The sequence below is a fragment of the Glandiceps talaboti genome, chromosome 20 (assembly GCF_964340395.1).
Source record: "Glandiceps talaboti chromosome 20, keGlaTala1.1, whole genome shotgun sequence".
Taxonomy (NCBI): Eukaryota; Metazoa; Hemichordata; class Enteropneusta; family Spengelidae; genus Glandiceps; species Glandiceps talaboti.
This window is the reverse complement of record NC_135568.1, coordinates 11,230,003-11,242,969: the sequence shown is the minus strand read 5'-3', so window position 1 is coordinate 11,242,969 and position 12,967 is coordinate 11,230,003. Positions and strand designations below refer to the sequence as shown.

Below are 12,967 nucleotides of genomic sequence, written 5' to 3'. Positions count from 1 at the left end.
CACATCCCATGCATTAATTGCTAGTTAATAACTGATGCAACGTAACGAATATATCTCAATATTGCGAACATCCTTTACCCACTACCCCGACTGACTAGACCATGATATATATATGCTACTACAGTGTAACTTTATACCCTTAGGCATGCGTTTCCGAGAACAAGAAATCAGATTATTATTTGCCACCTAATACAAAATCGATGTTCAAACAGATCAGGTATTCATGATCTCGACATACATGGAGTGAAATTGCTCTTTTTTTGTATACATTGTAGGAGAAACTTCAATACAGCTACTGTAATCAGAATATGCTGCAGTAATTAGTTTCGGAATTGTACTGCGTACATGATCACCATATTGTATGTTTTATTGTACACTCCTGCCTACAATGAAAGTCTTCTCTGTTTATGATAATGCAGGCATCATACGATACATGTATTATTATCTGAGATGCAATTGTCAAAAACCATGTCACTCAAAATTTATTAATATTGGATAAAAGGCAATGGCCATTTATGTATTTCATGTTCAGATAAAACTTCATAATCATTTATTATCAAATAAAGCTTTGACAACATTTGATAATATGTGTAGAATTTAAAAGTCATTAATATTATGATTAGTTATTATTGTTTATTACTGATGTTTCAACAGCGCTCGTTTTATTTAATATAATTTAAAAAGTCAATGATATTTTATGAAATATAGTTATTTTATTACTGATATTTCAATAACTTTCACTTGTATATATGTTGATTTGAAAAGTCATTAATATTATGATTAATAATAGGTTTTCTTTATAGTTAATGTTTTGACAAATTTGATGTGAAAAATTAAGAATATTGTTCTTTATTGTACTATTTAACACTGATACAGCACGGGCAATCCAGCCTTCAGTTTACTAAGATAGACGTATACTAAATATATTGTTCTTCAATGTGGTAGATTACACAAGTGGGTGATAGCGGTTCCTTTGTTGTGCGATTCTAATCACCCTGTGATCAAGATAGTGTAAACATGGGAAGTCCCAAAACAGGACTGCAAGGTCATGTACAATGTAACTCTTAATAAACTAGTTTTCAGAGACGCCTCCCTACTGAGACTATAATTAAACCGACCATTGCAACTACCAGGGTAATATGTCATCAGCTCTCTTCTTTATGTTAAATATAGCATTTACAAGCCATTAATAATATGGTAAAAGTTATTACTGATGATTCAACAAGACATTTGATCGTATAATATCAAAACTTAATAAAGTCGTTCAATTAGAATAAATAACTAAAAGAGACCAAATTAGCATAACTCAATTTATGGACAGTTTTCTACAATCTTTTAATATTTATTGCATAATAACACATCATAGCAAGTGTGATAAAGCATACAAAAATAACACAGAAATTATGCAAAATCAATCCTATAGCAGACTGCTGGAGGACTGTTCACATCAACAAGATATTTTCCACATGGAAGTTTATCGTCTGAGATCAGAATATGCCAAAATTGTACATTAGAGAACTTACATTTACCTTTGAAAGGTAATGGAGTATGGTGGCTAGATTGAGGATTGAGTCCTGCACATTAAATAAAGACAGAACAAGAAAGATGGACAAAGCTAGTAAATGGGGAATTCAACAAACACTGATAAAGTATACTGCCAAGATAATATCCCCGGTGCATGCTTTTACGGAGAAATAATGCCTAGATCAGAGATAATAGCTTCAGAATGATAGAACTGAAAATTGATATGTATGCGATACTATACATGTACCTAGTGTTGAGTACAGCATTCAAAATGGAACAGTCAGGGAGCCAGGACTTTGAATTCGATGACAGTGACTCAGAGATTTTAACATGGCGGGTAAGTATTCAGTATCTGCTGATATAAAAGACACATATTACAAATAAAAACAAGTACTTATTCTAAATCAAAGCAATCGATATATATAGATGAAAAATAATATAATATATACTGTCCGTGTTTGCGTGGTCAACAGAGATCAGTATATATAGTCGTGACGTTTGTTCACCCGATTACAGTAGATTTGTATTTGTACTGACATAATAGTAGCAATTTGATGATCAAATTCTGAATTTTCTTATTCTAAGTAATTGCAGGCAGTGTTTTCATTGTTGTGTTGTTAATTATCTTAATTATAGTTTTGAGGATACGTAATTATTAAAGTAAGAGACAAGATACCTGCTAAGACATTAAGTGACGTTAATGAGATCGCGATAAAAAGGCATCTTATGTTGACTTTTATCTTATACATCTAGTTTAGATATTTTGATTATTAGATTATGTGATGTTAAGCCGTCTTGTCTGATAGAGTACAGGTGATTATGTTCTACATAATTTATGCTTCTAAATAACTAAATAACATCAGATGATGCAGATAGAGAACATGTAGGAGAAAAATGCTGCAAACAGATCATTCTTGTGTGTATAAATTTATGTGTTTAAATTGTGTTTGCCGATGTCGCAGTGTTTGTTGTCTGTGTTTTGATGTCCCTAATGAAGCGTTATTTAATGTGAAACCTAGTCGGACATTTACAGCCATCTTTGTACTCATTTATTGCAGATGTAAACACATAATTTGTACATCTAAATATTATTAGACATATAAATTAGGAATCCAGAATTTCGCGACAGAAGGAGTCTAAATGTATCCTATGTTATTGCAAGTCACACATACATGTAGTATACTATGATTTAATGGTTATCGTAACCATGTCAGGAAAGGTTAATTATATGATAACTTTTATAGCTTTAGCTGTCTCAGTTATACAAAGCTGAGAATGTAGCAAGTAAAACGTACTTATAGTATACTAGACTATATATTACTATTATTAGCAAATTGTGTTGTCTTTATACAATGATGGGCACTCAATATTTTGTTCTGATATAGAAAATATGAAATAGTCTGAAGAGGAGGTTACATGGTGATTTTCATTGCATGTGTTCATGTCTTCATATAGAAAATGTACATGTAGTACATATAAATACATGATGATTTTCATGTTGGTATTCAACCATCATTGTACTGAGGTCTGAGATTTGTGCAGAATAATTTTCTTCATGTTCAGTTGTCTTGTGGTGTAAAATTACATGCGTTGAATGGTTATGGTCTTGATGTAGAAGGCATTTGACTGTCCGGACAGTTTAAATGGTGATTTTCATATGCCCATATTATTATATTAATATTCAAGTATGCATATTCATTGTAATGATAGAGTTTGAAATTTGTGCAGAATTTTCTTGATTTCAGTTCTGTTGTGTTGTACGTTCAAACAGAACATTATTTATGGAAAGGTTATGCCTTGTTTTGGCAAAGAGTATGACTGCCTGTACAGTCTTAAATAGAGATTTTATGTGCCATAGTTGATATGTAAATTCATTCTATTGATGATGTGTGAGATGGATATTTCCTTATCTTTTGATCACTTGTGTTGTGTTGTGTTGTGTTGTGTTGTGTTGTGTTGTGTTATGTTGTGTTGTATGTTCAAACAGAATTTTATGTTGTGCATGCCAGGTTATGGCTTGTAAAATGGCAAAGAAGATCAACATATGACTTCATATTCAAACAGGTTTAATTGGTGATTTTTTTAAATCTTGATAGCCAATTACATGCATTGTACAGGTCTGAGAATTATTATTTCCAATATGAGATTTATGCAGAATTTCCTTGTTTTGCTGAAAAAACATGCATACAGATAGGACAGGACAGGACATACAGGCAGATTGTAACTGTCAAATCTGAGACACCATGCAATGATGCCATGCATTTTATGCTGCAAAAGTGTGGTATATTGTGATTTAGTATCAAGTGCAATGGGACAATCAGTCATGTCATATGTATTGACTTATAAGGAAATCCGGACACAGTTATGGTGATGTTCACACATTTAATGTACATTTAACTGCATTTTGTAGAAAAGTCTGAAAATAGAACATAATTGCCTGCTGTTCATGTGCTATTGTGAGTTATAAATTCAAATATAGCACCTCCTGCCTGTGATGAATACCTTTGTCGTGACAACCGATCGTTTGTACAGATTATGCTGGTTTCCACTTTAATTGCCATGCCTTTGACAATTTTTTAAGTCGAATTCCAGCCTAGCGTGTCTACATCGAACCAGGTATATTGCAAAAAGAGCAATATTTTCCTATTATTACTGAAAATGAATAGCAAGGAAGTGAATCCCTGTAGTAAGCAGCTGTGCGTGACATGTTCTGATGCCGTCAAATAAATTCAATTTAACAACACAATTGTATGCTTCACCCCGTTATGAATGCATATGTGTATGTACTGATGTAACAAGATTGAATACTGTATCCATCAGAGGCTACAAAGATATGATTTATAATATTTCATTATGTCGGATCTGTTATTTCAGTGGGAACTCGACTGTTGTTCTCTTTCAGTAATAAAACCTGATGGTTGTCTTCCTCTTTCAGTGGAAACTCGATTGTCATTTTACTCTTGGTGAACATCATGATGTACAGATAAATTACAGTGATTTTGCTTAAGTTTAGGTACCCTGGTAACAGCTGATGGAAATCTAGTAAAATTTGCATAGATTGCAATACCAAATACCACAATTTTGATGGGATTGACTAAAGCCTAGTAAAATACATTGTACCTTTAGAATTCAGAGAGATGGATTTAACCGAGTTACTATTCATAACAACAGGATGCAGCAATACATTGTAAGTTTGAGCAATGCGAGATTAAAGAAGCCAGCTGTGTATACCCCATAAATTAGTCTGACATTAATATGAAAGCTTTTATACTTTGGAAAATATGAAATCTTCTCTTGTTTTGCATTAAATTTTCAAAACAAAACGCAATGTCATGTATGATAAACGCTAGGATCAATAGTTTTCCACTTCATTGTGTGTCCGAATCTGCACTTAGTAATATAATTACAGGAAGAGTGTAGAGTCATTTGTCTTTCAACAAAACTTAGGAAACAAGTTTAAAACATTAATTACATTAATATGAATTAGTTGTTCAACTTTTCATTTGTTTAATGCATGGAGATCACAAGGTGGAATTTTTGCAATTTGTCAGTACGATATGCAAGGTTTGCGCACTAATCATTTCATTCAGAATCATTCATTTTATGATGTACATGTACGTGTGAACTGAAATGATCAAATTGAATTGTCAACTCCCTGACATTTCATTCATAACAGGTTTGAAAGTTATTGGAATAGTTAATCTTCTGTCCCTTTAATATCATTATGTTGTCAACCTGCTGGAGCTCCATCTTCAGTTGACTTGAAAAGTTAATCTGAATAGGCAGGATGCTTCGTCAGACAATTCATCTCCTCTGACCTGTCTCATTTTTCATCAGTAAACAGAAAGCACATACGTGAATGACTGGCATCACATTACAAGATTTATCCATTTGAAATTCAGTGCTTGTGTATGCAACGTCAAAGTTTCCTTGTCAGAGTTCTGCTTTGTGAGATTTACGCATATTGAAATGCAAAGTGTTTATGCGAACAGTCAAGTTACTTTGTCTATCTGAGTTTCCTGTCTCTAGAACAGTTATAGATAGACTAATGTATCATTGAATCACAGAAATAGGTACTTAATATCGTTCTTTGCTCATTTAGTGTAATAAAAGTCTTAACCATAACTCAGAAATTGTATCAAGAAAGATTATGTCGCAGGAAATAGGCCATAAATGATAAGTCATAGCAATAATTCAAACTTAAATTATTCATTGTTTTCTCCCTAATTTGCATTATTGCACCTTAATTATTCATGGTTTGTCTCCCTAATTTGCATTATTGCACCTTAATTATTCAGTTTGTCTTCATAATTTGGATTATTGCACCTTAATTATTCATTGTTAGCCTTCCTAATTTGCATATTTACAGTGCTGACCTTCATGCTGTGTAGTATACCGGATGGAATATATTATTTTGAAGGGATATTAACTTTCACATAAAGCTTGAGTCAACACAGTTATTTCCCTGATTAAAAAATGAATATTGGAAAAACAAAAATTTGTTAGCATTTTGAAGCACAAAAAGAAAACGGAACAATGAAAATCAACACGAAGAATAAATGTATGTATTATTAAAACCTCTTGGTTCTTCCTCCATGTTGTTGGCATACTACTATAATTCAGTATGAGATGTCTGACTTGCAAAATATATTGCATGATTAAAAAGTATAAATAGAACATGCTACACAGTCTAGAGTTACAAAAACAGAATGAGCTTTCGGTCGGTACATTTGTAATAGTATACAGCATATATATGTACTATTTTAAAGGACCATGATTTGAAAGTGATGATGTGTTATTTTGGCATATCGTATTTTTATATTGCTGAGTGAACTGCAGACTGGAATTTCTGAATCACTGAGAAGTTTTTTGTAGTACAGTACACACTTGAATGATCAGTTTTAGAATATCTTTGGAATGCATACCATGTAATTGGGTCCTTCATTCTTGAAGTATCACTATCAAGTCAGTAATTAAACACTTCCTAAAACACTACAAAGTATTTACCAAAAGACAAGGTAATTGCATAAACTCATCTGTCAAACTTTAAATCATTTTGATGAGATTTTCAATCACAAAAAAGAAAATTTTATCACAAATTGGTCGCCACATTTCAGATATTGTAAAAGGATGAGTTTGATTTGCAAAGATTGTGTTTTTGCTATTTTGGTTTTGCCACCTTGTTTAAAGCAGAGATCTAGAGGAGAAGGGGGTAAACTTTACATAAATTTCCACACCAAAGACACACAGCATTTCTGTCAGTGTGGACTATCCTGGTATAACACACATGAACCTGTCCTAAACAAAATACTGGATGAATACAGACCTGGAATGTATTTTACATTAGCTATAGCAATTAAATTCTTCGATATTCCTGCTCTTGAAATAGCAGTGTGAGAGACTGACTATCTGACTTGACAGTGTTAAGTTGTTGTGCCAAGATCTATTGAGCCAGATAAGTAAATTCTGTTGGACTAGCTGGCTTGACAGTGTTGTCGCATCAACATTTATCACACCAGATAAGTTAAGTCTCTGGGGCTAGACTGGCTTGACAGTGTTGTTCACCAGAATCTGTCAAGCAAGTATGTCAAGTCAGATAGTCAAGTCTCTGGGCTATACTGTCAAGTCAGATTGCCAAGTCTTTGGGCTATATTGTCAAGTCAGTATCACAAGTCAGATAGCCAATTTAGTCTCTGGGCTATACTGTCAATCCAGTATGTTGGGTCAGATAGCAAAGTCTCTGGGCTATACATGTCAGTATGTCACGTCTGATAGCCAAGTCTCTTTGCTATACTGTCATCTCAATATGTCAAGTCAGATAGCCAAGTCTCTGGGCTATACATTCAAGCCATTATGTCAAGTCAGATAGCCAAGTCTCTGGGCTATACATTCAAGCCATTATGTCAAGCTAGATTGAAGTCTCTTAGCTATCTGGTTTGACGATTTGTTCACCAAAATCTGTCAGGCCAGATAGCTAGTAGTCTCTTGACTATTCTTGATGATTACAGTATTTCAATGACAGCTAGGAGACTGTTGTTCTATATGTAATTACTTTGTACTAGAACTAGTAATCTGGAACATTGCACTTAAGTTAAAGTACATTAGGGTTTTGTAGCAGGAAGGGATTTGATAATAGAGACATCTACCAAAGTTCTTCTTGTCAATCTAATCTTCCAGGTTGGCCTTTGAAGTTTTTTCGGTACTAGGTTTGAGAATTCCAGTAACAGAGTAGATTACCATGATGCCTACTAGTCTAGTTCCTTACGACTGTATTCCAATTATACACTACATTATGCTCATACTATATGTCTAGTCAATCCCATTAATCGAGCACAGAATTCTGTGCTTCCCCCTACATCATTCATAAACATGATGATGTTGTCGCGTCCCCATGTGATTTTGACTGGAGATGGAGCATGTGGAGTTTGGTTGGACATTTGCACATCATATCAGTCCTTCAAACATGAGAACATGACCAATGATGACAACAGCCTGTCAATTTGTGATCGATTACTATACTGACACTGCACCATTTGCACCTTGAGTAACAGGATTGACTAGATGTAGTATGAAGATAAGATAGTGTATAACCAGAATACGGTCATCAGGAACTAGACTACATGATACCACAATTTGGATTAGGAACACTGGTAGAATATATTAAATCTAGAGAACATGACAAGATTGTACATGTACCTACAGTTCTAGAAAACATTAAGTTCAGTGCATATATATTGATGTCAAATCTTTCCACGGCTACTTCCCTTTCTTAGTATATAGTATTCCTAAACAAAAAAAAATCATGGATTTCATATCAAAATAGGCAAATGTTTTTATTTGAAGTGTAAGAAGTGTTATAACTTATTCACTATATCTTTGGTTAATTTCGCATGTTGAAAAATTCACCGATTTGAAACATTTACATGAAATTATCATGTATGTATGGGTGTATCAAAACAGCATCTGCGAGTAAAAAAGTGCTACTAGAAGTTTCAACAAAACACTGTTTGCGACATGTAGCACTTCTGTTCTGCTATACCTGTAGCACTTGCATTCTGCTACCGCAAGCACTTCTAGTAGTTCTACTCTGAGACCGTTAACACCTCTCTTTTGAGATCGGCAACACTAGTAGCACTTCTGAGGTACAAATGAATTTTCTCACGTCATCTGTGAAAGTGTCAATATAGTATTGTGGATGTTACTAACGAAAACGCCGACACACGCAGTCGGCTAAATTTGGAAGCGACGTATTTTCGTCAGGTACATAAGTAAAGTACGGTAAAATCTTTCGGACATGCAGTTGGGTACACTTTAGGTGATAAACTTATATGATTTGTAGGGATTACCACGGCCTTATGGCATGTACAGTCTGCTTGCGCTTGCATGGGAGAACTCTCGTCTCTCTGTGATGTGATCACCGATCGTGCCGAATGAACTTTTGAAGTTTTGACACGACACGTGCAGCCCTGCAATTGAACTGCTTCCGTGTCAAATGATGGAACTGTTGACAACGTGTCGGGACTTTATCATCCTTTGCAAGGAACGTGAAATTCGTTCCTTGTAACACTACTTTCTCATTGAGTGTGATTTATATTGTTTGCCATTTGAGGACGAAGCCGCAACGGCCACCACTTGGTCCAGCGATTCACACGTTACGTCTCGTCTTTGAGCTACGCAAGCCGTGGTGTCGGCGCGGCGGTCCCTTGTCACAGTGTCGGCGGTAGACAAGTCAAAGGGCCGCAAAGCAATATGGCGATTCACGCTCTCAATCACACCCTACAAACCGATGGGTATAAATTTGTGTGTTCCTCGATGAGGATCATTCTCGTAAGAATAGCCAAAGTATTCGTACCGCACCATCAAAAGTATCATAATGTCAACATTGCAGAAGAAACAGATAGAGAGCTGGGCCTTACTAAAGCGACAAATCGATATGTTCGGGAAGAAGACGAATTTAGAAGTGGCCGTCGTCATGACGTACTTCGACAAAGTAACCCGTAGTAGGAAGTGTATGACACACGGAACAGACGGACTGCAACAGGCAGTTCGCAGTAACGTAGACAACTTAGTACTGCCAAGAATTACAACCGTGCCTCCAACCCAACCAACTGATGAAAATGAGACGGTTGTATTGAACTACCGGACCTGAGAGAGACACCACAGGGTTGCCTGATGAAGATGTCATTTAATGAACTCCGATATCTCATTCCGAGTATCGTGAAATCTTCGGTCAATAGAAACCAGCCACTGTGGGGCACTGCTGACAGTAACTATGTCACAGAAAACGCTCCTGCATGGTGGCCTGCCCAGGTACCGTACTGCAACCCTTGCAAGAAACCAAAAGACGTGACAGGTTGGACCGATCAGCTCAGATCAGCTGCCAAAGCATGCTACCAGTACCATGACAAGTTACACTTGACAGGTAAGTTGTTATTTTTCACAGATTGCAAATAATGGGAGTGCAGCAGTGGGGGAGCTAGTCGATAGACGTAGCACTGTTATTTTCTTGTGAAGCCCTACTAACCCGATCGCGAGCATGCGATCGCTGTAATTTTGGTGGATATGGAAATGCTAGATTATTTTCGTTTTGATTAGAATTCAATAATTTAGGGATGAAAGAGTGTCATTCACTGTTAGAGTCGGTCAGCAACACAGTATGTGCTTACATGTAAATTATCTTTGGGAGATTTCATGTTCCCGTATTTGTCAAGTACCCACCTCTGCACACTAAATTTTTAAAAACAATTTTTAAGTACCCTCCTTTAATTGTAAATTATATTCAAGTACTCCACCCCAATCTACAATATACATATTTACACCCACAAGCAACCATGGTATACTTTCGTTATGCAAAAAGTTTACCTTTCAAAATTGTTTTAAAACAACCCAACCTATTATTCTAAATTACCAGAGTCTAGAATATTTTTATAATTTTCATTCCTATTGTGAATTACAAAATTTTCCCTGAATTTTTCCAAATGTAACCTTGCTTATATATATAACAGTTAATGACAGACATCAAATATTACAATCACAAAACACTGAACAAAGATAACTTCACTATTTCTAACACAGTAGTAGATTTAAAAACTTGTTGCTCATATATTTTTACTAAGTCACTTACTGTACATCTTTGATAAAATAACTAATAAAAGCTTATTTTTTTTCAAAACATTTACCCCATTTCCTAATATCATCTCTTTCATCTCAAAACCAAATATAACCAGTTGGTTTGTTTCATTGAATGTGTACTAACCATTTACCATAGTTGCCCCATCAATTTACCTATGTTCCTAGGCCTTAAAACATGCTGGCTTAGAATTTTAATTGTCTTCTTTATTATTCCAACCATGACATGAAACTTCTAAGACACATGATATAACTGGTATGTGTCATACTTCCATGCCTCCAGTTCTACTTGTTGGCTACCCTCTACTGATTGGATGTAACAAAACCACTGTCTTTTTCTTTTTTGTCTCTGTAGGTGATTCCCAGGTAGAGCCACAACAGTGTAATGGTAAGTTCATGAGCTTTCCTTCTTTTTGTACTTGAAATGTACTATTCTTTCAGTCATGATGAGAAGGGGATTTAAGTATTGAACCACATTATTTTGTCAAATATAGTAATGCTCATAGTTTTTATGAAATTCAAAGAAAACCCAGACATGTGGAGAACAATAGATAAATTTTTTCTTCATCAAACTACATGTACATGTAATTGAAAATGCACACCTGATCATCTTACAATCACTTATAAATACACAAATTATTCATTTTTTTTTTGTAGATACGTTGCCTGGTGAAAATGTACCTCCAGTATTTCCTACACCAGCTCTGGAACAAATTATTCAACATTATTCAACTTTGAATGAATCAGACATGAGTAAGTACAGTACTTTTAGAGCGTCTACTGATTGATTAATGCTATTATGGTAATGTGGCTTTGTTAGATATGAACATGGTTACAGATATATCTGGGTTGACTGATGTCAAAATCTAATTGCAGCCTTATAATGTTAACAACATTTTTTTTTAGAGAGAGCTATGCACTGCAAACTACAGTTGCAGATCAAAACACCACTATGTTTTTAAAAAGTTGGAATTGAATGTTTTACATCATGATTCCCTTGTCATTATTTTTTTCAGATACACTCAATATGCAGTCAACACCAGAACTTCCTGATCCACACATGTCATTGTCAGCTATATTAGATCACGAGTCCATCTGCACTGCTGCATCATTATCATTTGATCAGCCCCTCTTCCAGCTTCCACACATCAGTCAGCTACTTCCACTATCACCAGACCCACCTACAACACACACCAGCCAGCAGCCTCACACATCACCAGACCCACCTGCAACACACACCAGCCAGCAGCCTCACACATCACCAGACCCACCTGCAACACACACCAGCCAGCATCCTCACACATCACCAGACCCACCTGCAACACACACCACCCAGCAGCCTCACACATCACCAGACCCACCTGCAACACACACCACCCAGCAGCCTCACACATCACCAGACCCACCTACAACTACAACACAACTAGTTCGAAGAAGTCTTAGACCACCAAAACGAACCTTGAAAGCAGAAGAATACGCCAATCGACGCACACGACAAAAGAAATAAACTTTTGAATATTTTTTTAAATAAACTATTATTTATGTACACTTATTGGTATGTTTTGCATTTATTTTTTGAGAGTATGCTAGTGTGTTCAGCTTGCAGATTAAACTTAAGTCTGCTATTTGTAACAGCTGCCAGACTCAAACTTCATTACATATGTAATTACTAGTAGCACATCACACATACATACATACATATATACACAAACATATAGTGTATTACACGACAACATACTTCAACAGTTCATTTATAGTTACATTTTTTTTATTTTGAAAATGATTACAGCTGATTTGACAAAGTAAAGAACAAAAATAAATGTTTACATATATAGTTTACTAACATAAGTTTCCAAAGACAATATCACTAACGTTACTGGTATAAACTTTACTAATCTAGTTCCTATACAGTATTGTTACCATTACATGTAAAGGTCCACTCACACAGGTTGGGGTTTAGAAACCAGTTGGAATCTGACTAAAACTTTGCATGCAACTATACATTTTTCATGTATTGACAACTTGACAAAGCCATGCTACAGAAATATTGCAAAGAAAATGTGCCAAAAACCTTGCACGTCAAACATTTGCAACAAGAACTGCAAACTTTATAACAGTACAAAACAGAGAGATGTCGATTTTTAACATCCAAAGGACAATCCTATCAAAGAGAAATTGGAGTCACAATTTCCTACAAGTGGCACAACCCAACAAATTAGATTAACCAGAGAAACAGCACTAGAAATGGCTTAGAAATGCTGTTAGGCACTAGATTAGTAAAGTTTATACAAGTAACATTTTGTTATAGTCTTGT

At 35.2% G+C, this 12,967-nt stretch overlaps 2 protein-coding genes across 6 annotated transcripts in view; both read left to right on the top strand.

The window, feature by feature from the left end:
- The window catches only part of LOC144450724 (inactive dipeptidyl peptidase 10-like), a 242,786-nt gene that overhangs the window by 124,606 nt on the left and 105,213 nt on the right, over positions 1-12,967 (top strand). The window lies entirely within an intron of this gene.
- Positions 9,703-12,160, top strand: LOC144450923 (uncharacterized). The gene is made up of 4 exons (XM_078141684.1): positions 9,703-9,946; positions 11,009-11,041; positions 11,311-11,406; positions 11,670-12,160. The coding sequence occupies exons 1-4, from the start codon at positions 9,703-9,705 to the stop codon at positions 12,158-12,160; spliced, it is 864 nt and encodes a 287-aa protein (XP_077997810.1).